This window comes from Pongo abelii, chromosome 17 (assembly GCF_028885655.2).
Source record: "Pongo abelii isolate AG06213 chromosome 17, NHGRI_mPonAbe1-v2.0_pri, whole genome shotgun sequence".
Classification (NCBI taxonomy): Eukaryota; Metazoa; Chordata; class Mammalia; order Primates; family Hominidae; genus Pongo; species Pongo abelii.
This window is the reverse complement of record NC_072002.2, coordinates 32,544,504-32,570,725: the sequence shown is the minus strand read 5'-3', so window position 1 is coordinate 32,570,725 and position 26,222 is coordinate 32,544,504. Positions and strand designations below refer to the sequence as shown.

Below are 26,222 nucleotides of genomic sequence, written 5' to 3'. Positions count from 1 at the left end.
ATGTTCTATATAGGCCATGAGTCACAGAAGGTTGGAAAACACTATTGGTAAACAGAGAAAGCAAAAACCTGACCAGTTTGGTATGGTTATCACTGAAAATGTCAGTAAAATATGAATAAACTCTGGTGTGTGTGTGTGTGTGTGTGTGTGTGTGTGTATCTTTTTTTTTTTTTTTTTTTTTTTTTTTTTGAGTCGGAATCTCACTCTGTCACCCAGCCTGGAGTGCAATGGCACGATCTCAGTTCACTGCAACTTCTGTCTCCTGGGTTCAAGCGATTTTCCTGCCTCAGCCTCCCGAGTAGCTGGGACCACAGATGTGTGCCACCACGCCTGGCTAATTTTGTATTTTTAGTACAGACAAGGTTTCACCATGTTGGCCAGACTGGTCTCGAACTCCTGACCTCAGGTGATCCACCCGCCTCGGCCATAATAAGTCTTATCTCATTTTTTCACATAGTATAAATTATATTCTTATGCAGGACTGTATTAAGACCCAGTAGTTCTTAAACAATGTTACCAAATAACCACATATCCCAAAGGCAGACAGTCTTCACAGTGTACTTTTACCTCATTGAAGTTGAAGCTGTTCCTTTACGATATTTTTCCACTTCAATGTGAAGTGGACTGTTAAGATTTCATTAGGGGTTTTATTATGTGTCCTTTTAAAGAAAAAATGGTTTTGACAATTCTTCCACAATTCACAGTTCTCAGACAATAACTTTTTTTGTAAATCATATAGTCCAACTATGTTTTGAATAACCAGATGCTCTTTAGTAGATGAAATCTCTCAATGCGACTGTAATAAATAAGCATCTGTATCCTGATTCTTATTTGTGGCATCTCATCATATACCAGTATATCCTGGAACCAAAGTAAGATGATTTTCCTGTGGATTTCCTACAATCAACTTAATTGTTTTAAAACAGAATATTTCCGTCATTTATAATTTCTGTTTGGATGATCATTCTGACCACCACCTTTTTATGACTGCTTGAAGCTAGTTTATTTTATTTTATTTTACTTTATTTTATTTTATTTTCCCAAGACAGAGTCACTCTGTCTCCCAGGCTGGCGTGCAGTGGCGCGACCTCGGCTCACAGCAGCCTCCGCCTCCCAGATTCAAGTGATTTACGTGCCTCAACCACCCGAGTAGCTGGGATTACAGGCATGCGCCACCACGCCCAGCTAATTTAGTAGAGACAGGGTTTCGCCATGTTGGCCAGGCTGGTCTCGAACTCCTGACCTCAGGTGATCCGCCCACCTCAGGGCTTCCCAAAGCGCTGGGATTATAGGCATGAGACACCGCACCTGGCCATTGAAGCCAATTTAATCAACTATTACATACTCTTCAAATTTGCTTTAAAGCAGTCACTTTACTAGAAGTAACAAGTGTACTGGCTTTCTTCTGTAAACTGTTGGTAAGCACAAGAAGGCAGTCTACCACAGCTCCAAGCTCTTCTATCCTCACCAAACAAGCTACAAGTTCACTTATACTTCTCTTTCTCCAGAAAGTTAAAGCTACATTCAATGAGCTTTTTCAGAAAAAAATCAACAGTTTTCCTGCTGAACAAAATTTTGGCCATTGTTTCATGGTCCTGAGAAACCTTAGAAAAAAAACCCACTATATTTTGATGATGGGTTTTCTGTTTGGGAAGAACCAGAATCACTGGAATTAACCAAATATGTGTGACTCAACTGTCATGGCTTAATTTTTCAGGCAGGTAGCCTGCACAAGTCAATTCATTTTCTTATTTGCCATGGCACAATCCCCACTTCTAGGCAACTGTTTTTTCTGTAACAAGAATTTAGAAAGGGATGATTAACTTTCTGAAATAGACTGCCTTATGTGGTTTAATCTGGGCTTTTCACACCTTGTCCAGCTGTTCTGTTTATGTAAGCAGCCAACTGTTTTGGAGACTTCTTAACCTTCTTCATGTTTTATTAGTGAAATTAGAGATCCTTTTTCTAGGAAGGTCAATGGAGTGATCCTCGATATTACAAAAGTTCCATTTTTTTCACATTGTGAGTTTCAAATGTCATATTCTCTTAAATATTGGCACCTTGTGGTATCATGGAGCCTCAGCCTAGAATGTCCCTTGGCCCCATGCAGGGCCATTCAAATGTGGATGCATGCATGAACCCAGGATTCTTAATGGCAGTCATTATTTATGAAGCCACATTTTTTTTTCATGTAGTACTTTTTGAAAACCATTGCAAGCTAATAGGGAAATAAGTTTCTTAACATAAAACTTTAATTGTCCTATCTACCAGAATGTTATAAACAAAGTAAGATCAAAAAGAATTATCCCAAAAAATGAGAATATACATATATATGTATATATATGACTTTGAAATTTATATATATATGAGAGACTTAGAAATTTTTATATATATAAACTATATATAAAAACATATATATAATATATATACACACATATATATGACTTGTAAATTTAGATATCTTAGCTCTATTATATGATGGCATCTGTTTCTTTGTAGGAATTGAAGATACATTAAAAATTTGTTTTTTTTCCAACACAGAACTAGAATGTGAAACAATAAAACAGGAGAACACTCGACTGCAGAATATTATTGACAACCAGAAGTACTCAGTTGCAGACATTGAGCGAATAAATCATGAAAGAAATGAATTGCAGCAGACTATTAATAAATTAACCAAGGACCTGGAAGCTGAACAACAGAAGTTGTGGAATGAGGAGTTAAAATATGCCAGAGGCAAAGAAGCGGTATGTCATACCATTTCCAGAGTGGCAACTCATCATAGCTGACCTTTCTAAAGGTCTGTCCCAATTAAGAAGTCAGTGGGTAAAGTAAATTGGCTTAAGAGGTAAAACATTAGCATTGACATTTTAATGAAACACTCATCCCTTTATGTCAATTCAGTAACATCCCAATTTCTCTCAAATTTAAGATAAGTTATATTTCATAACCCAATGAAAAAATAAACAAAAAAGTCTCTAAAACTATGAAAATAATGTTCATAGGTCCCACTCCTTTTACTCTAGAAGAGGAAATGAGTCCTTCATTCACTTATTCACTACTTAAACATTAAGATTGAACGTCTGCTGTGTGTCACTTATGCTAGGCATAGAGGAAATAAAGATGAAACATTGGCTTTCCCCTCAAAAACTTCCAACTGAGTTTGCATTTACTCCCATGAAATGAGACCTCTAATAGATGTTTGGTGCACAGGGTACTGAGGAAACATATAGTATACCTAACCCAAATTTAGTGTACATGGTGTGGGGAGATGGCTGAAAGGTTTTTAGAAGAGAATTTCTTAAAGAGGGGACAAGTGAACTGAATTGGGAAGTATAGGGAAGGGTTAGCATGGCACAGGTAGGGGATTTGCCAAAGAATTATGTATAGGAAAGTTCAGAGATAAAACAATCTGATGTGTAAGTTTTTCATGCAGCTGGAGCTTAATAGCAAGTGGGACAGAGCAAGAGATGAGACTCAAGAGATAAGCACAGACCAGAGGATGAAGACTCTTTTCTTGTTTAGAAGTTTGGACTTTATCCAGAAAGCTCTAAGAAGGCCCTAAAATTTTTAAACAGGTGTGGTTACATCTCAGAAAGATCTTATTTCTGATAAGGTGAAAATCTGTGGCAGCAATCTAATAAGAAATTACTATCATTCTCTAAAAGATAGTAAGGATTCGGTCTGGGTGCAGTGGCACATGCCTGTAATCCCAGTACTTTGGGAGGCCAAGGCAGGTGGATCATCAGAAGTTATGACTTCGAGACCAGCCTGGCCAACATGGCAAAACCCCGTCTTTACTAAAAATACAAAAAGAAGCCATGTGTGGTGGCACGTGCCTGTAATCCCAGCTACTTGGGAGGCTGAGGCAGGAGAATTGCTCGAACCCGGAGGCGGAAGTTGCAGTGAGCCAAGATCACACTATTGCACTCCAGCCTGGGCAAAAATAGCAAAACTCTGTCTAAAAAAAATAAACAAATAAAGTTAAAGACAGTAAGGATTCAAAGAAGTAGGTAGATTCTGACAACTTAGAGGTAGAGTGAATGAGACTTTATGAAAGAGGGAGGAAGTGGTTGCCCTGTCTGGCTTGGGTAATTGGGCAGGTGCCACTCACTCAGGGAGAGAAGAGAAGGAAGAAGTTGTGAGACAGGAATGGGGATGGATGTGTTATATCCACGTCCAAGTGAAAATAGGTAATAGGCTGTTTTATATATGGGTCTGGACCTCGGCATGAGAGAAGCCAATTATTCAACTTAATTTCAATGTTATGGGTAATACATTACCAATTTAGCCAACATTTAATGTATAAATAATAAGCCCAAAATTTAATGTATAAGTAATATTGCTTTTGAGATCTAATGCATTTTTGGAAATTGCAAATTGGTTAAGCAAGTTCCAAGGAGTGCTCTTACCATTGCATTCCTTCACTCAAATTGATTTTTATGGATGGGTAATAACAATGAGAAACGAAGTATGCGTTTAATGGAGGAAGCAGATTAAAAACAAGTTGCCTAGACTCTGCAAATTCATTTATTCAATCAAATATTAAGTATCTACTATATGCCAAGCACTGTTCTAGGTGCTGAGGATAGAGCTGTTTTCATGGAACTTATATTCAGGAAGAGGAGATGAACAAATATATGTCAGGTAGTGATGATGGCTATGAAGAAAAATAAAGCAAAATAAGCATTTAGAAGAATTAGGGGGCTATATTAGGGGAAAGCTTTTCTGATGACCTTATTTGAACGGAGCCCTGATGGAAGAAAGGAGAGCAGGAAATGTGAAATATATTACTAAAATATTTTTATCAGTATAGTTAAAATAACATTTTCAGACATAAATGATTACATTCTACTTATTTTGGATACATGAAATGTTTTAATTTGTACATTGACAAAACTAAGGTTGGTTTGTTTTACATGTTTCGTAATTTCTTTATCTGGCACTTCAAAAAGTAAATTTTAGTTAATACCTAAATATGGACTCTTATTCCAAGCTGTCAGATAAATAGAAGATAGTAGTACATTACACACCAATTGATAGTCTTAATTATTCTGTAAATATAAGTGTTACTAAAACCTTATCTTCTTTGTATATTTTAAAACTGCTACTCTTACTGCTAAAGATTACTGAATTAGTAAATTACTAAAAATAGGCGTGATATGTTTTGTATAAAATTGCAGAAATGCCAATTAAAAAAACATATGGAATGGGGCTGCTTTAACATTTCTTTTTGTGTTCTCTTCTTACAGATTGAAACACAATTAGCAGAGTATCACAAGTTGGCTAGAAAATTAAAACTTATTCCTAAAGGTGCTGAGAATTCCAAAGGTTATGACTTTGAAATTAAGTTTAATCCCGAGGCTGGTGCCAACTGCCTTGTCAAATACAGGGCTCAAGTTTATGTAAGTAATCATGACTACTTTTAAGATTTTTTAATTCTATGATTGGTATCTCTAAGAGTTTGAACTTTGGCATGTTCATAACCCAGTACTAAACAAAGGAATAAAACACTGAAACTGTATCTTCTTTCTTCTTGGTCGTAGAAATCTTCTACTATCCAGTAAAAAAATTGATTACATATAAAATAGATGCCAGTACTATAAAGACAAAGAGGGCCAAACCCTTACTGTCAAGTTGCTAATGATCCCCCCAGAGGAGAAAGACATAAATAAATGATATATATGTGCTTAATTAGAAGTCTTTACAAGTTATAGTGAAAAGATCAGTTCTTCCCATATAGCAAAAAAGACTCTGGAGATGGTAACCGTGGAATGAAATCTTGAAAGATGAGACATTTATGGGAAGGGTCTTTAGAAAGAATTCCAGGCACAAGGGCGCACATGAAGGCATAAAACGTGTTAGAGTACTAAGAACACTGGTAATCAACAAGGAGAAATTGGTGCCTAATTTTAAAATATGGCCAAGGAAGTAATTTTGGGAAGAAAATTTTTAAATAGCTCTATTGTAACTTGTCAGTTATTTATAGATTTTAGTATTTGAGTTGCCTCTAAAAATGCCAATTTTCAAAATACTTCAGTTTTGAATAGAAGAATGTTTATTAAAGTCAAAAGCTATACATTTTCCCTTGAGAATTATTCATTTAACAAGTATTTATTGAGTGCATAGTATGTTCCAGACCAGCTACGTGTTAGAGATAAAATATCAAGAAACATACATCCCTACTTTACCAGAGAGAACAGTTTGTGAGTGGCCAGACGTTGATTAAATCAAGCTATAGTCATTTTCAATAGAAAAAATACATCCAGTAAACATTTAGTCTATTACTAATCTATCTATAGATAGGTAGGCAGAGTTTGCTTACCACTGTTTTGAGTAGTTTGACATGGCTGATGCAAGAAAATAATTACGTGAATCACATTCTTGTAGAAAAGATTACACAATGCAAAAAGAAGAATGAATACGCTCAAGGAGAAATTTTGCTTTCATCTCTAGAAATAGTTTTACATAATAATAGAACAATAAAATAAAATCAATAAGGTACAAAGCCAAGTGTTACAAGTAGTACTTGGAGAAAAGTTCTTTAAGAGATTTGAGAGGCTGGGCATGGTGGCTCAGGCCTGTAATCCCAGCACTTTGGGAGGCCTAAGTGGGCAGATCACGAGGTCAGGAGTTCGAGAGCAGCCTGGCCAATATGGTGAAACCCCATCTCTACTAAAAATACAAAAGCTAGCCGGGCGTGGTGGTGCACACCTGTAGTCCCAGCTACTCGGGAGGCTGAGGCAGAGGAATCGCTTGAACCCAGAGACAGAGGTTGCAGTGAGCCAGGATCACGCCACTGCACTCCAGCCTGGGCAACAGAGTGAGATTCCATCTCAAAAAGAAAAGAGAGAGAGAGAGAGAGAGACATTAAAGAGGCCATTGCATCTTTTGCAAGGAGCAGGCCAAAATTAAAACTCAGCAATAACTTCAAAAGACCTACTTAAAACATAATGGCATATGGGATTTTCTTTCAGCATAATGAAATGTTTTGGAACTGGAGGTGATGGTTACTGTATTAAATGCCACTGAATTACGCACTATAATTTTATGTTAAACTTTATGTTTATTTTATGTTGTATGTTTAATTTTATGTTAATGTCATTTTAACCTAAGTATTTCAGTTTAACCATTTTAAAGTGTGAATTTCACCTCAATTTAGAAAAATGACAAGCAATGAAGTGCTGTGTTAAAGTCAGTAGAACAGAATAAACATAAGAAATACAGGCAGAGAATCCTAAGACTAAACAGTTGAAAAGGATTAAGAGAAATTGATACTTCTGGATAACATAGCATAAAAATACAACCTACATATAAATTGTTTTCAAAAAAAATACTGCAGTAAACTAAGTGTACTTGTAAAATGTTTAAATAATAGCAATGAATTTCCAGTATAGATGAGCAAATCTTGAATTTTGCACGTATTCAAAACCAAAAGCAGGTTATAGTCTACACTTACAGAAATTTGATTAAAAACTAGTTTTGTTTCTGTTTGACAGTATATTAGATTTAAAGTGTTATAACTTCACTTTTCCTCCAAAAGTGACTCCTCCTATCACAGTGTGTAGATGCTTCAGGAGGAATATTTTGTAATTAAATGTTATATGTCACCCACATTCCTATGTATTTTATAGGTACCTCTTAAGGAACTCCTGAATGAAACTGAAGAAGAAATTAATAAAGCCCTAAATAAAAAAATGGGTTTGGAGGATACTTTAGAACAGGTAAGTAATAAAACATAAAAAGTCATAAAAAGCAAAAATTAGATTTTAAAACCTAAAATTAAATGTTATTTGTGGTTTCTGATTGCTAAGAAATTAATTTTTTAATAAAACTATGAAAACATGAGAATTGGGTATACCCTCGACAGAAATATTTGAAGTAACTTATTAAGACATTTAAACATCCTAGCCTTCACACATCACATATGATGAAGCGAGATGAAAGTAAGTAAATTTTCCTTTTTTTAATAGAGAAGTGCCTCTAACGAGATAATTTAATATTTTTATACTAAAAGAGGTTTCAGGCGGCTACCTTGAAAGTAGGCAAGTATAATTATGGCATTAGAGGCTAATTAGCTGTGATAGATTAAGAGGTTTCTTTTTACCAAGTCTTTGCATTCTGGATCATGGAATTTCAGGAGAACTCAAATTCCTTTCGAAGTCTATTTCCAAAAGTGAATTTCAGGTAGTCTCTGCTTCTGAGATCCTTAATATCACCTATATCCCTGAAAAGGAAAATTCTATTATTGTATTTAGTAACCTTTAAAGTGAACATTGTTAGTTAAGAAAAGTTAAGCTACTTCTCAAATGCACACACAAAGGATTTCATTTATAGGACAGCAAAGCAGTTAAAGGAAACCCCTTGTTAATTCAGCTCTTCAGAACTACTGTGATCTGGCTAATAGATTTCAAGATATAAAATGAAATTTTATGTTTTCTCAGAAGAGAAGCTTGTTTATTTTTTCTCATCTGGAAACAAAACCTATGGTATTTCACAAATAATTATGCTAGTAACCCAGAGAAAGACATTTTTCCAATATTAATAAATTCTATCAAGACTTACTTTGTATTAGAATTTTTACATTCTCAGAAAAATAGAAAAATTTGTAACATTAGATAAGTGAAGAGTTTGATCACATCATACTATTATTGCTGTAATTTGAGGTTTCTAAAATATCTATGGAGAAAAGATGAGGAATTTGCTCCCTGGGACTGCTCCCTGGGAATGATGATTATTTGCGGTGAAGTCTTCCTTTAGCCTGCTTCATTTTGATTTCTGTTTTTTGTTGGAATGGGTACTAAAACCTGGAGATTCTCAAAAGGTATGAATTCCAAACAACAGGAACTTCATATCTAAAACATCTTTTAGACTGTCTTGAACTTTTTAAAGGCTATAGATGGGGCAAAGTTATAAAATGCCTGCTATAGACTAGGACCCATGTTAGTGTCCTAAAGGTAAATACATCCTTCAGGCACTCCCATATAGAGAAAAAGGCTGACATAGGTACAGTTATGCTCATCAGATTTTTAGGTTTACAAAACCCTTTGGGCTACAGGAAAACATGGCTTAGAGGGGATGCAACTGAAAATGTTAGGAGACTTAAACCAATGTATAGTAGAGCTAGAGGGAAGGAAACAGGTTTAAGAAATGTTAAGGAGGTAGAACCCAAGGATTTCATGGCTGAATGTGCAAGCTTGAGGAGAAAGAAGTATCGACATGACTTCCATATTTTTGATGTGGGCAACTGAGTGAATCATAGTGCTATTAACCTAAAGGAGGAAAACTGAGAGTAGGGTGTGGTGAGATGTTGAGCTTGCTGTCTGTGGGATATCCAAGAGGAAGCAGAAGCTATAGATTCAGAGTGTAAGAAGGAGATCAGGGCTGAAAATACAGATTTGAGGGTCATTAAAGCATGTGTAATAGTTGAAGCCATATATGTGGATGAATGTGGAGGGGAAAGTGGCAGAGGATTGAATCCTAAAGAGTAACAACATTTAAGGGACTGGCAAAGGAAGGAGATTCTGGGAAAAACTCTTAGAAAAAGTGGACAAAATTAGTTGGAGAACAACAGAAGAGAATCTGTTTATGTGTAATATATATATGTAATATATATGTAATATATGTGTAATATATATATGTAATATATATGTAATATATGTGTAATATATATATGTAATATATATGTAATATATATGTAATATATATAAGCCAAAGTAGTGAAAACTTTTCAAGAAGGGAGAGATCAGTAATGTCATACAGAGACTAACAACTAAAATTGTTTTTCCTATTGGACAAATAGTTTAAATTAAGATGGGATGGGGTAAAATGCAACTGGAAATAATAAAGGTTATACAGAAATTAATAGAGTAACAAAACATTTAACCTGAAAAGTATTTTAAAATAATTGCCACAACCATTTAAGAAAAAGCAGGAAAATATAAAATGAGAAATAGTTTATAGAGATGGTGGAAATTTATTTGAATTATGAAGTAATATAGTATAAACAGAAATTTATGTTTAAAATTTTTTGATGAAATGGATTATAACCTGAACAATAGAAATTCCAAAAAAGTCAAAATATGTAAGTAACCAGAAACCAAAGTGAAAAAGAGAATTTGCTCTTCAAAAGACTCCAATAACAGATAATTTCATAGGTCACTGTTTTCAAATACTGAAGACTGGATGATTTCTGTGACATGTAAATTATCATAGAGCATAAAGAGACCTAATTCATTTATAAGGCCAATGTAGGCCTCATACCACAACATGACAAAGATATTACAAAAAGAAGAAATAAAGCTAATCACACTTATAAATATGAATGTAAATACAGGTTAAAGTTAAATATTTGAAACAAATTTATGCAGCAAGTATTCTTTGAGTGCTTATGTGCCTAGTACTGTAATAGATGGTGATACTAGTATAGTGCAGCTTCTGCCTTTGGAACTTCATTTTAAGTGGGGAGATGGGCATGAAAACAATTTCTTCTATCATAGCTTTTTGTAATGTGAATACAATGCACTATGGGTTCTCATAATACACTTAACTACAGGCTCCTTCTGAGAGAAGTGATAGCTGGGCTGAGTTGTGAATAACAAGTAGGAGTTGGCCAATGGATACACAGAAGGATGCTCATGCTCATCCACATGCATGCACACACACATACACCTTGAGGACCAGAGACCAAGGAGTACAGCATGGACCGGGCGTGGTGGCTCACGCCTGTAATCCTAGCACTTTGGGAGGCCAAGGCGGGTGGATTGCTTGAGCTCAGGAGTTCAAGACCAGCCGGGCAACATGGCAAAACCCAGCCACTACCAAAAATATAAAAATTAGCTGGATGTAGTGGCATGCACCTGTAGTCCCAGCTACTCTGGAGCCTGAGGTGGGAGGATTGCTTGAGCCCTGGAGGTGGAGGCTGCAGTGAGCTGAGATTGTGCCACTGCACTCCAGCCTAGGTGACAAAGTGAGACCCTTTCTCCAAAAAGAAAAAACAAAGAGCACAGCATATTAATAAATTACCATGAGTGTAAGTGAGATAAGGGAGAAGCCTGGAGAGACAAGAACCTAATTATGAAGGGGCTTGCTTACTGGTTGAATTTTTTGTATTCTTTAGGCAGTAGAGATCAATGAAGATCTATAAGTAAGGAAATAACAACAATTATTGTTATTTTAGTAATTCACACTGTTGGCCTTTTGAAGAATAGATTAGAGGTGCATGAGACTAAACCATGCAATTAAGAGACCTATCAATATCCTGTACAGTGAATAGTAAATGGTAGGGACCCAAAGCAAGGCTATTACAGTGAAGACGGAGAAAGGAGATTTAAAGATGGAAACAACAGTTTGGTTGTCCGTTTGTATGTGAAGGTCAAGAAAGAAATCAAGAATGCCCAGGTGTCTTATCTTTGGCAGATGGGTATGTGGTGATGTTCTTTACCTTGATAGAGAATATAAAAGAGAAGGGTATAGAAGAGAGAATTGTAGGTTGGGATATGCTGAGTTTCAGGTCCCTGGGGCATCAAAGTGGAGAATGTCCGGTAGGCGATTGGAGTCGGGCTATATGTATGTATGTGTGTGTGTGTGTGTGTGTGTGTGTGTGTGTGTGTGTGTGTGTATGTGTGTGTATATATAGTGTGTGTGTATATATATGTGTGTATGTGTGTATACATATATATATAAAATATATATATACAATGGAAATGTGTACTTTGGGAATCAGAAAAAAATGTTTAAGTAATTAACACAGCTTTAGTAATGCTGACATGGAAAGTGGAAGCTTCTCAGAGATGAGTAAACATGCTTTTGACCAACCATGAGGATCAGTGGAAGTTCTGGTTACTTGAGTATCTGTTGTTGTTATTACAGGTGAATTTTAAACAACTTGTTTAACTTGTTATTTACTGCAGATATAACATACCTTTTGAAAAAGTTCTTGGTGTTAGATCTGGTTTTGAGTTCTGGGCGTATGCTAGTTATATATGTCACTACCCTGTGTTTTGTAGCAAATAACAATAGCTTCACTAAATTTGAACCCCTAAATTTTTTTTTAATTTCATATGTATGTAGAATTATCCTTTAAAAAAAAGTCAGCTATTTATACATTTTACTATTTTATGTTTCCTGCAGGAAACAGTTTCCTCTTGGTATAGCTGAAGAACATTCTCTATTAATTGCTGACATCAACTGGTATCAGCACTTGCCAACAGGAAATGAACTTGAAAAACACTTTTTTCTTTCAGTTTTGGTTTCAACTGATCTTAAAGTTCAAGCTTTAACAAGATTAAATGTGGTTACCTTATTACTCTTTGAAGGAATGCATGACTATAATAGCAAACATCCAATAAAATTAATACAAACAATTCTTTTTTAACATTTTAGAAAATGAACATACAAATGAAAAGCTAAATAGCTGTAGTAGATATAGTCTAAATAAAGCTAGATTTCAAATCCCCAGAGGCAAAAATTATTTATATATGAATAAATTAATATAACAATATTAATAATATATAATATATATGAGAGCTTAAAAAGCACTCCCACAACAACTAGTGGAAAAACAGATATTAACATCGTTAACTTTGAGGTTTCTTTGAAATTAGTTTCTCTTTGGAGAATAATAAAGTTTTTGGACAAATGATAAGTGAGAGTCCAAAAGGACTAGAAGAAATAACATTGTTCAGTTAGTTGATTGATAATACAAAAACTCTATAACTTGTTAAAATATCTTTAATGTATAGTTATGATTTCTCAACCAAAGTTTTATTTCCCCAGTTGAATGCAATGATAACAGAAAGCAAGAGAAGTGTGAGAACTCTGAAAGAAGAAGTTCAAAAGCTGGATGATCTCTACCAACAAAAAATTAAGGTAAGAACTTTGCCACAGTTTGCGTAGGTTATCGAAAGCTATGTCATGATTGCTTGATGAGTCACACATTCTGACATCAAAACCAAAATCTTTAAGCTATGTACATCCTATAATTTGTATCTTGGGTTAGTTTTCTCTGCCAAAGTTTATCGTAAGGAGTCATTTTATTTTGTTCTTTAAAGGACATTTTTCTGGATTAGGGCTGTTTTACAATAGAAAAGGAACATTTACTGTTCCTTTTATACTTGCATATGACTGATATTTTATACTTGCATATGACTCAGTATCCTTGCAAAACTAAACAGAATCTCTCCTACCTTTTTGTAGAGATTTAGTGTTATGTACTGCTAAAGCCTGAACCCCAGTAAGGTCTTTTGAATATGTAGTTGCCCGCCAAGAGTCATTGTAAACTGACTATCCTGGTCAAATTCCAAAGACTGTTTACATGCAATCTAGAAGGTGGGTAAAATAAAAAGACTGATTCTTCAACATTCTACTGTCTGACCAGCATTTTACTTAAAAGTATTCAGATGATTCTATTCATTACCACTTACACAATTCATGTGAAAATTTTAACTATGCCAATATTTTTTACATATGTCAACAAAGTATTAGGAATTGAAAACTTTTCTCTTGGCCTGTGTTATATTTAGGACCTATTTGTTTTCTTAAACACTGTGAAATGTTTAGAAAATACACCACATAATATGATCTAAATGTGAAATATAAGACATTGGTAATCATTTTTCTTTTTTCACACATCCTCCACGACAATGCTTGAGTTTACTCTCTGACGCACTTAAATGAAAGGTTTTATGATACTTAATCTTCACAAACCTTAGAAATGATTAATTTGGGCTACTTTGCCTGTGCACAGTTAATACAGCTGTGAAATAAGGACCTAGATAAGGCCTCCCTGAAGCTCATGGGAAAAAATCTTAATTAAAATATTATAAAATTTCTTGTTGTTCAGACTGGAAAATACTGCTGAATGAATCCTATGCAAGCTTTTTGAAAAGGTCACATTTGGTAAATCCTTCCAACTCACCAAAAAACTAAAAAACTTCACTTACTAAATTCTAGCCAGTTGACCTTGGCACCCTAAAAACTGAACCAATTTTATTTAGTTTCTGCATCTTTGAGAATAAAATGACTTTTTAATTTTTTAAAGGAAAAAGTATTTTTTGTTCATAATATAAATGCTCATTACAAACAATAGAGACTTGAGAGAAATGTATAAAATGGGAACTGAAATGTACCTTATAATCTACTATAATCCCATCACTAGAAACAGTGGTTAAAGTTTAGGGAGTGTCTTCCAGATATACAAACATGTATTTTTTTCATGGTACCAAATTATACATAGTTTTTCATAATCTGTCTTTCTCAAGAAAAGATAACATGGATATCTTTTCATACAAATGTAGAGAGAACAATCCTTCTATTGTGTTTTTATTTTACATATATACATAAGTATATATATATATATAAAACTTATTTAGCTAGCCCCTTATTAATTTTTTCCCTAAATTTTCAACTGACAAATAATGTTGCTGTGAATATCTTTGTATATCTTTATGTATTTTTCCATTCCTTCCCTTTGATACATTTCTGAAGCATTGAGTTAAAGGTTATATATATTTTAAAGGTTATATATATTTTAAATTTTAATAAATATTTTCAAATTAAAAAATAATAAAATCACTTTTTTTTTTTTGTGAGACAGTGTCTCACTCTGTCGCTCAGGCTGGAATGCAATGGCAGTCTCAGCTCACTGCAACCTCCACCTACTGGGTTCAAGCGATTCTCATGTCTCAGCCTCCTGAGTAACTGGGATTACAGGCGCATGCCACCATGCCCAACTAGTTTTTGTATTTTTAGTAGAGATGGGATTTCACCCTGCTGGCCAGGCTGGTCTGAAACCCTTGACCTCAAGTGATCCACCCACCTCAACCTCCCAAAGTGCTGGGATGACGGGCATGAGCCACCATGCCCAGCCACATTTGTTTTTATAATACAGAATTCCCAAAGGAGCACTTTAAAGTCTCTTGCATGTAAAACAGTAAGCATCTTGAGAATACAAATGATGCAACCTGATTTTATTTAAGTGCTTTTCATAATTATTTTAAATCTACCTAAAGTATACAGAATGTGAATATCAAGAAACCCATAACCATGACTTTATCCTGATAGGAAGCAGAGGAAGAGGATGAAAAATGTGCCAGTGAGCTTGAGTCCTTGGAGAAACACAAGCACCTGCTAGAAAGTACTGTTAACCAGGGGCTCAGTGAAGCTATGAATGAATTAGATGCTGTTCAGCGGGAGTAAGTTTATCTCACCAAGATTTATATGTTTATTTTCAGATTATTAATTTAACAGTTCTATAAAATTAGATCTATTTTTATTTGCTTCAATTTATAGTATACAGCTATTTAGGATGGAAAGAATGGTATATAGAACTTAAGTACAACTGCTTATAACTTGAGAACTTTCCCTATCAACAGATACATTCTGTTAGTATTACAGTTACTGTCTACCAGGAAATCATTAATCTTTAGATCTAGTTAATACATGGCTTTTAATCCCTGAAAACAACATAAAAAATTTTAAATCAATTCAAATAAATTTGGCTATTTGTTTGTGAATTTTAATAAAATTCCACTAAGCTTTAATAAACTCCACTGAGCTCATGTTTTTATTTCCTAGAAATTATGTATATTATATAGTAAAATGTAATTATACTATAAATTATAGTCAGTCTACTATAACACAACATATGCCTTCTAAATAGTTACCATGCTATGCAAAATCATGCCATAAAAATCACAGGACCTTTGTGAAAACTGATATTGAGGCACAGCACTAAAAAATTTCATCAGTAGTCAGGCTCAGTGGCACACACCTGTAGTCCCAGCTACTTGCGAGGCCGAGACAGGAGAATCACTTGAGAAGTTCAGGAAGTTCAAGGCCATCCTGGGCAATATAGCAAGACTCCATCTCTAAAAACATTAAAAACTCCATCAGTGACACATATAAACAAAAGATAAGAATCAAACAAAAATGTTAGCACAATGATACACATACTTAATGGCTAAGAAATATATAATGCTACAATAAATATGGGACCCTTCGTATTAAAAAGACCTCTAGTTTGATTTGAGAAATGGGCATTCAGAAGGCTGCAGACTGTGGGTTACTGTAAAGAGGTAGAAAGTGGGTTATCTGAAGTGGGATGGAAATTGCACCATCAGTACTGGATGCATGTGGCTCATTACATATGCAGTGCACTGAGTAGTTGGTGTACATTTGATGTGTGTGCTTACATGTGTGTATTCTTTTGCATCCGGATTCAGCTGGGTGCGGTTTTCTGCATTCACCAAGTATTTCTCAGGAAAGAAATTGGCATAAACAAACATGAAATTTGCCAGATTGCGCTCATATTTCCAAACAAACACAACAGAACTGCCTATATATTTTGTTGTATTTCTTAGAAGTACTTTATAATCAAATTATACATTGTCAGGATCTCCCCCTTCTCAGTTTCCCTTACAATTTTTAAAACTTACATAGGAAAAATTTTAGCCACACTATATAATAACATCCTTTCTTTAAATAATATTCTGTCTCTGTGTATATAATGCTCTTGTCAACTTATATAAAATCAATATACTGAACAGTTAATCCATAGGCTCCGTGTACATTTATGTAAAATATGCATTTCTTAAGTCTTAAGTTGCCCTCAAATAACTGAAAAATTTCCTACTTTGAGATTGCAAGTACAAGCCTTGTGAAAGTCACTTCTCTTCACTCCTTTATTTGTAGGCCAAGGGTAGAAAACTCAGTTGAGGTTTATTTGGCCTGCAATTTTATTGGTTTTAATTTGAATTTGAATTCCTATAAGTAAGACTTCTCCTCCCCCATTTGCAAATTTTGTCTTGCCCAGAAAGCATTTGAGTTTACAATCCCTTTGGAGACTCAGTTACAACCCTTCGCTCCAAAGCTTTATATGTTAAAACTTTGGTGCTCTTTTGTTTTGTTGCTTGCAAAGGATCTTTGAAAATGTTTATATTTCTCTTTTAATGATTGATAGTGGGACCGGTACAAATTATACATATAGTATGCAGCACATAAATCAATCACAGTTTGGTTTTATTGAATGTGGAAATGGGAAGTGAGCTAACTAGAACTGATGTATTAATATTTTTCCTGGACAACTTAAACAAGAGTTTTTGTTCTACAGATACCAGCTGGTTGTGCAAACCACGACTGAAGAAAGACGAAAAGTGGGAAATAACTTGCAACGTCTGTTAGAGATGGTTGCTACACATGTTGGGTCTGTAGAGGTAAGTATGTGATGGTCTTTCCTACGTTCTAAGAAAGGTTTTTAAAACTTTGATATATTTCTGCTTTCTTCCATAGAAATTAAATGATGAATTTTATTTCTATTTAAAGTATGATCTAGCAAAAATTTATCAGAAGAATCTTGTCTAGTGGTGTGGCAACGTGATGCAGGGGAACACTTGTGCATTTTTGTTTGTTTGTTTTGAGACGGAATTTCACTCTCGTCACCCAGGCTGGAGTCCAATGGCATGGTCTCAACTCACTGCAACCTCCACCTCCCGGGTTCAAGTGACTTTGCTGTCTCAGCCTCCCAAGTACCTGGGATTACAAGAGCCTGCCACCACACCCAGCTAATTTTTGTATTTTTAGTAGAGACGGGATTTCGCCTTGTTGGCCAGGCTGGTCTCAAACTCCTGACTTCAGGTGATTTCACCCGCCTCGGCCTCCCAAAGTGCTGGGATTACAGGCATGAGCCACCGTACCCAGCCCACTTGTGCATTTTATAAAGTAATCTACTGTATTTGCATAAACAACATATGATGTTATGTATTACATCAACAATGTATAATGATGCTATGCCAGGCCATGTTCTACATACTGAAAACATATTAGTACATTTGAAAACTTATTGTACATTTAGGATTTCATTAAGCTTAAGATGAAAGGGCATATCTTATTATGATCGTTATTCCTTTCTGTGATTTCATATAAGCACAAAGTAAAGTATTTCAGAAGTATGAGGTTTATTTACCTTATCCCCACTCTTCACACAGCTAAAGTTCACCAGTAAAACTGTCCCTCCAACCTGCTGCACAGAGCCCCAGAAGCTAAGATAAATTGCTGAACTATAAAATTCTTGGTTAATTTATTAGGTGATAATATATTTCCAGCTGAGTATGGTTTAAGAAAAAAATTCACTTTATCATATTAATAGACTTCCATTTATTGAAAACATGAGCATGTGATACCCCACTACCCGTCCTCTCCCCTAAAAGACATTGAACTGCTGCTTTCTTGGTGCCAATGGTCTTCACTTTTTAGTGTGAAGAACTAAGAAAAGCATCCTAGATATTATGTCAGAAAACGTGGGTTCTACCCACTTTCTAATTCAAGCACTTAGTGGTTCTGTAACCTTCCCTGATCCTTTTCAACCAGTGTTATTCATCTGAACCATGGGACAAAAAATTATCTGAGTGATATGTTCTCATTTTCCCAAGCATAGTATACAATAATTCTATTCTAGATGCATAAGAGAAAAGTTTATTCATAGCATACAATTGATGGCTTAGGTTGACAGAGCCTGTTTTTATGTATCATTTTACATCTTTGGGTCCTTAGTTTCTTCATCTGTAAAAATGAAGCAGTTGTGCTAAACAGTTATGAACATCCTTAGCACCTCTGACTTTCTTTTCTTTCCTTTTCTTTTTTTTTGAGACAGCCTCACTCTGTCACCCAGGCAGTAGTGCAATGGCACGATCTCGGCTCACTGCAAATTCGCCTCCCAGGTTCAAGGGATTCTCCTGCCTCAGCCTCCCAAGTAGCTGGGATTATAGGCATGTGCCATCATGCCTGGCTAACATTTGTATTTTTAGTGGAGGCAGAGTTTCACCATGTTGGCCAGGCTGGTCTCAAACTCCTGACCTCAAGTGATCTGCCCACCTCAGCCTCCCAAAGTTCTGGGATTGCAGGTGTGAGCCACTGCGCCTGGCCGTGATTTTCTATTTTCTGCAGCTCTATTGTCTGTCCTTTGTTAATTCAGTAGTAACTTATCACTAGGGATTTGTGTGAAGTAATCACAGTTATCAATGTTTTAATCAGTTAACATAAAGCTAGATTTGAAAACCTAATGGTAAGTTACTATTATTTTTTAGTTTCTGTAGAGTTTGGTGTTATTGGGAAAATTAGACCAAATTCAGCAAGCACTAAGCACTTACTTTGCACTATGCAAAATTTATGATTAATCAGTATAAATTCTTAATAGCTTTCATAAAATATGGAAGAACCATAGAAAGTCAAACTAGTGTGGTTCCAATAAGCAATATTTGTTGAACAGGATCAAGCAAAATGAGGAAATTTTACAATGAGTAATGAAGTTGAACTAAAGAAAACGGCGGGGGGAGGGGTTTAGATCTAAAGGTACCTTTAGATGGAATATTTTTCTTGTGGGACAAAGTGTTTATTTGAGCAGTTCCTGGTTGGAGCCCCATAAAGGTTTCACATGTGGCTTGATGTTCTAGACCAGGGGTCAGCAAACTGCAACCTGCAGGCCCAATTGGGCCTACAGCCTGCTTTTTTAAATAAAGTTTTATTGGAACACAGCCACCTCATTTGTTTTAGTATACGTTTGGCTGGTTGTGCGCTACAGTGGCAGAATTGAGCAGTTGTTAAGAAAACCATCTAGACTGCCAAGCCTAAAGTAGTTATTATTTGATTCTTTACAGAAAAACTTTGCTTTTCCTGCAAGACACAAAATCACCTTTTTTTTTTTTTTGGTCTGTTTAGGCATACCAAGAATTATTATAAAGCTGTAATAACTAGCACATTGTAGTATTGATGCAGAAAGACCAGTCTCTGTGATTGAGAGTGCAGAAATAGATGCATGAGCATAGACATGAAATATATGTGAGAGAGGCAGTATTTCAGAATAGTCAGATAAAATGAATTGTTCAATTAATGAAGTTGGATCCCTACCTTAAACTCTACACAGAAATCAGTTCCAGATGGATTCAGAAATTAATGTGAGGCTAACCTTTTTAACTTTCACGAGAATTATAAGAAACTATCTGTATACTTTAGGGGTTGTAAATGAGTTCTTAAATTAGACACAAAAAGCACAAACCACAAAAAAAATTATTTACAAATTTACCTTTATTAAAATTAAGATCTTCTCTACATCAAAAGACATGGAAAGAGAGTGGAAAGACAAGCCACAAACTGATAGATGTTTTTTAAAACACAACTGGTAAAGGATTACCATCCAGATATACAGTGGCCTCTGAAAAATAAATAAATGGACCAAAGATTTGAAGGGGCCCCGAAAATATGTACATCTGATATGTATCAATAAAAATAATTATTTTACTTGAATGAGAATTTCACAAAAGAACCAAGGTGGCCAATAAACATATGAAAGCATATGTCCATATTCCACACTTAAGAAATTGGCAAAAATTTAGTTTGATCATTACCAAATGCCAGCAGGAATGTGGAGAGATGGGAGTTCTAATTTACTGCTAGCAACTATGTAAATTGATAAAATAATTTTAGAAAATAATTTAGCGGCCGGGCACAGTGGGTCATGCCTGTGATCCCAGCACTTTGGGAGACCAAGGCCGGCGGATCACAAGGTCAGGAGATTGAGACCATCCTGGCCAACATGGTGAAACCCCATCTCTACTAAAAATACAAAAATTAGCTGGGTGTGGTGGCGCATGCCTGTAATCCCAGCTACTCAGGAGGCTGAGGCACGAGAATCTCTTGAACACAGGAGGCAGAGGTTGTAGTGAGCCGAGATCACACCACTGCACTCCAGCCTGGCAACAGAGCAAGACTCTGCCTCAAAAAAAAAAAAAAAAAAAAAAAAAAAAAAAAGATAAGAAAGTAATTTGGCAATCCCAAAAACCAACTTTTCACTCTAGGTATATTTGCCCTAAAAAAATATTTACATTATATGCTAGGGGGCTGTACTAGGTTGAATAGTGCCCCCCCGCAAAAGTCATGTCTATCCTAAATCACAGAAGGTGACCTTATTTGGAAGTAGGATCTTTGCAAATGTAATTGGTTAAGATGAGGTCGTATTGGATTAGGGTAGGCCCTAAATCCAGTGACTGGTATCCTTATATGAAGATCATGTGAAGACAGAGGCAGATATTGGGGTGAAGCAGCCACATGCTAAGGAACAGCAAGGACTGCCAGGAGCCACCAGAAGCTGGGAAGAGGCAAAGAAGGGTTCTTCCCTAGAGCCGTCAGAGAGACCATGGCCCTGCTGACATCTTGATTTCAAACTTCTGGCCTCCAGAGCTGAAAGAATACATTTCTATTGTTTTAAGCCACCTAGTTTGTGGTAATTTGTTACAGTATCAGTATTTGAAATAGCAAAAAAATAAACAACAACAAGAAGAAAAAATAATGTGGCTTGCTAGTTTCCCATTGCTAATGTAACAAATTACCACCAACCTAATGGCTTAAAACAACACAAATTTATCATCTTAGAGTTATTAAGGTTAGTCTAAAATGGGTCTAAAGGGCTGTAGTCTTTCTGGGGCCTTTGCCAGCTTCTAGAGGCCACCTACAGTCCTTGGCTTGTAGCTCCTTCCTTTATCATTAAAGCCAGTGCATGGCATCTTGTCTCCTCTCTGCCTTCTGCTGCTGTCCTTAAATTCCTTCTCTGACTCTGACACTGGTGATTTCCTCTTCTAAGGACCCACCTGGATAGTGCAGGATAATCTCCTTTTCTCAAGGTCCTTAACTTAGTCACATCTACAGTTTCTTTTGCTATGTAAGCTAATAGTCACAGGTTCCTTTCTGGAATTAGGGCATGGACATCTTTGGAAAGGCTGTTACTCAGCCTACCACACCTGGGAACAAACAAAACTTCATTACCAGCAAAATAAGTAAATGTTGATATATTCATTCTAGAATACTATGCAGTCCATTGAATCAACTGCAGCCATATGTAGTAACATGAATGAATTTTAAAATACTGGATGAAAAACTCATAGAACATTATATTTAATATCATTTGATAAATATGAAGATTAAAACTAGGTACTATTAAATCAATGTATTATTTAGACATACATTCATCTCTGTGTGTGTGCGTAATAAAGGTATAATATAAAGAAAAGCAAAACACCAGTCAGGCAAGAGGTTATATCTTGGGGAGAAAAAACAAGATACAATTAGGAAAGGGCACAAAAAGAGAGCCTGCGTGGTGAATACAAGTATATTCTTCTTACTTTTTTTTTTGTTTTTTTTTTTTGGAGATAGCATCTTGCTCTGTGACACAGGCTGGAGTGCAGTGGTCCAGTCTTGGCTCACTGCACCCTCCACTTCCCAGCCTCAGGTGATCTCCTGCCTCAGCCTCTTGCATAGTTGGAATTACAGGCACACACCACCATACCTGGCTAATTTTTGTATTTTTAGTAGAGAGGGGGTTTTGCCATGTTGGTCAGGCTGGTCTCAAACTCCTGACCTCAAGTGATCCACCCACCTCAGCCTCATAAAGTGCTGGGATTACAGGAGTGAGCCACCACGCCCGGCCCTTTTTATTCTTAACTTAAAAATGTTATTCTCTTGTTTGTAAATTTTACAATTAAACATTTTAAAAGAAATTAATTTTTTTTTACTTTAACAATTGTTAATTCTCTTCACTAGAAACATCTTGAGGAGCAGATTGCTAAAGCTGATAGAGAATATGAAGAATGCATGTCAGAAGATCTCTTGGAAAATATTAAAGAGATTAGAGATAAGTATGAGAAGAAAGCTACTCTAATTAAGTCTTCTGAAGAATGAAGATAAAATGTTGATCATGTATATATATCCATAGCGAATAAAATTGTCTCAGTAAAGTATATTTTCTCTCTCATTTCTTACTAATTTCAAATGGTGAGAAGACAAGGTAGTATGATTTAAACCAGAAGTTGGCAAAATACAGGTTGAGGATCCCTTACCCAAAATGCTTGGGACCAGAATTGTTTTGGAATTGGGTTTTTGGGGGTTGGGTTTTTTGGTTTTTTGGTTTTTTTATTTTGGTTTTTTTTTTCAGATTTTGGAAATCTTGTGATACCTTGAGGACAGGACTCATGTCTAAACATGAGATCTATTTATACACCTTATACACATAGGCTGAAGGTTTTTTCATACAATATTTTTAATAATTTTGTGCATGAAACAATTTTGACTGAAATCCTTCGTGAGGTCAAGTGTGGCATTTTCCAGTTGGTGTTATGTCAGCACTTGAAAAGTTTCAGATTTTAGGCTGTTTGCGATGGCTCATGCGTGTAATCCAAGCACTTTGGGAGGCCAAGGTGTGAGATCCTACAAAAAGTTTAAAAATAAGCCAGGTATGGTGGCACCCACCTGCAGTCCCAGCTACTCAGGAGACTGAGGTAGGAATCCACCTTGAGTCCAGGAGGTTGGGGCTGCAGTGAGCTGTGATCATGCCACTGCACACCAGCCTGGGTGGCAGAGCAAGACCCTATCTCCAAAAAAGAAAAAAAGAAAAGAAAAGTTTCAGATTTTGAAGCATTTTGGATTAGAGATGTTCTTAACCTACATCATGTGGGCCAAATCCGGCCGCACCCATTTATTTTCATATTGTCTATGACTGCTTTCTTACTGCAATGGCAGAGTTGAGTATATTCTAAAGAGACCATATGGCCTGCAAAGCCAGAAATGTTGAGAAATGTTTACTGGTCTGGCCCTTTACCAAAAGTTCGCTGATCCCTTGTACAAATTATACAAAAGTTGGTACTAACTGAACTTTTTAATGACTCTAGGCATATAGTACAACCCACTCCTGATCCAGAGCCCTATGGTTTTCCAAGCAGATAAAGTTCTTTCTGGCTTCATGCCATCTTTACTCTGAAACAGAAGAATACAGAATATGAGAAACAGAAGAAATAAAAGAGTTTAACCCCCTAATTTTAGAGATGGTAGTTTATTTCTAGAGAAGCTCTGATTTCCCTCAGATTACACCTCTTAGTAGTGCTACAAGTCACAATGGAATTTACTGGAGCTGGTGCACAATCCTGGGTACAGCTACAGGAACCATGACAAATGAATATTCAGGGTGTTAGAATGTGAGGTTTAAATTTCTGTTCTTTCAAATGTGAGTCGGAATGAAGAACATAAAAAGAAATGTAAGTAATACACAATAAAAACTTGGTATTACAGCAAGGCTTTATGAAGAGAAGTGCATTTAGAGTGGAATGAAAAAGAGGTTACAGTTTAGGGATAACTAATAATGACGATTAGTAGTTACCAATGTATTGAAAAATCTTGACTTCTGACATCTCATAGAACTTTCTTCGATATAAATGTTCTATCTGCACTATCCAGTGTGGTACCAGCCACATGTAGTTATTGTGCACTCAAGTGACACATGAAGAAAGAGACTCAAAGATCTGAATGGACATTTCTCAAAATCAGACATACAAATGGCCAATGGGTATGTGAAAAAATGCTGAACATCACTATTCAGAGAAATGCAAATCAAAACCACAATGACATATCTCACGCCAGTTAAAATGGCTTTTATCAAAAAGGGAATAGGGTTCCTGGCAAGGATGTGGACAAAAGGGAACCCTCCTCCGCTGTTGATGGGAATGTAAATTAGTGCAGCCACCATGGAAAACTGGAGGTTCCTGAAAAAATTAAAAATAGAACTATCATATGATCCAGCAATCCCACTGCTGGGTATATATCCAAAAGAAAAGAAATCAATATATTGAAGAGATGTCTGCACTCCCATGTTTGTTTCAGCACTACTTACAATAGCCAAAATGTGGAATCAACCCAAGTGCCCATCAATGGATAAGTGGATAAAGAAAATGTGATATATATACACAATGGAATATTCTACCATAAAAAAAATGAAATCCTATCATTTGCAGCAACATGGATGGAACTGAAGGTTACTGTTAAGTGAAATAAGCCAAGCACAGAAACACAGATATCACATGCTCTCACTCAGATGTAAGAGTTAGGAATGTGGATCTCATAAAGATTGGTGGTTACCAGAAGCAGGGATGGGTAGGGGGAGGGAGGGATGAAAAGAGGTCAATAAATGGGTACAAAAAATACAGATAGATAGAAAAAATAGACCCAGTGTTCGATAAGTCAGTAGAGTGATTATAGTAAACAAACATCTATTGTATATTTCAAAATAGGGAATAATTCAAATGTTTCCAGCATAAAGAAAAGATAAATGTTTAAGATGATGGATGTTCCATTTACCCTGATTTGGTTATTACATATTATATTAATATATTAATATCAAAATATCACATGTACCCCAGAAATATGCACATCTATTATGTATCAATAAAAAATAAAATTGCCACAGTCATAAATGAAATCATATCCTTCGCAACAATATCGATAGAGCTGGAGGCCATTATCCTAAGTTAACTGACTCAGAAATAAGAAACCACATACCATATTTTCTCATGTATAACTGGGAGTTAAACATGTACACATGGACATAAAGATGGAAATAATAGACACTGGGGACTCCAAAAGTGGGGGAGGGTGGAAAGGAGCCTAGGGTTGAAAAATTACCTATTTTACCTAGAAGCCCCACCAATATGCAATATACCCATCTAACATACAAGTAACCCTTGAATCTAAAAATTGTTAAAAAAAATAAAAAATAAAAAGACTCAAGATCTTTGCCACTTAAAACCTGGTACAGAAACAACAGCAGCATCACCATCACCTGTGAGCTTGTTAGAAATGCAGACTCTGTTTTAAGAGACAGAGTTTCGCTCTGTCACCCAGTCTGGAGTGCAGTGGTGTGATCATAGCTCACTGCACTTTCAAACTCCTGGTCTCAAGCACTTCTACCACCTCAGCCTCCCAAGTAGCTAGGACCATAGGCTCATGCCACCACATCTAATTTGGTTGTGTTTGTTTTTGTTTTCTTTTTTGACACAGAGTCTCACTCTATCACCCAGGCTACAGTGCAGTGGTGCCATATTGGCTCACTGCAACCTCTGCCTCCCAGGTTCAAGCAATTCTCATGCCTCAGCCTCCCGAGTAGCTGGGATTACAGGCACGTGCCACCATGCCCGGCTAATTTGTGTATTTTAGTAGAGACGCGGTTTCACCATGTTGGCCAGGTTGGTCTCGAACTCCTGACCTGAAGTGATCTGCCCGCCTCAGCCACCCAAAGTGCTGGGGTTACAGGCATGAGCCACCACATCTGGCCTAATTTTTTTTTTTTTTTTTTTTTTGCTTAGAGACAGGGTCTCACTATGTTGTCCAGGCTGGTCTCAAACTCCAGGAGT

The 26,222-nt window shown here is 36.0% G+C and overlaps 1 protein-coding gene and 1 pseudogene across 1 annotated transcript in view; one reads left to right on the top strand and one right to left on the bottom strand.

The window, feature by feature from the left end:
* NDC80 (NDC80 kinetochore complex component) overlaps positions 1 to 22,784 on the top strand; it is a 44,377-nt gene extending 21,593 nt beyond the window's left edge. Inside the window, exons 11-17 of the mRNA XM_002828086.4 lie at positions 2,542 to 2,747; positions 5,253 to 5,405; positions 7,635 to 7,724; positions 12,778 to 12,870; positions 15,064 to 15,194; positions 17,111 to 17,213; positions 22,588 to 22,784. Coding sequence (XP_002828132.1) covers positions 2,542 to 2,747; positions 5,253 to 5,405; positions 7,635 to 7,724; positions 12,778 to 12,870; positions 15,064 to 15,194; positions 17,111 to 17,213; positions 22,588 to 22,725 — 914 coding nt within the window. The 3' untranslated portion in view covers positions 22,726 to 22,784. The remainder of the gene's footprint in view (positions 1 to 2,541; positions 2,748 to 5,252; positions 5,406 to 7,634; positions 7,725 to 12,777; positions 12,871 to 15,063; positions 15,195 to 17,110; positions 17,214 to 22,587) is intronic.
* On the bottom strand, positions 1,327 to 2,040 carry LOC103892952 (KATNB1-like protein 1; annotated as a pseudogene).
* Positions 22,785 to 26,222: the final 3,438 nt, after the last annotated feature.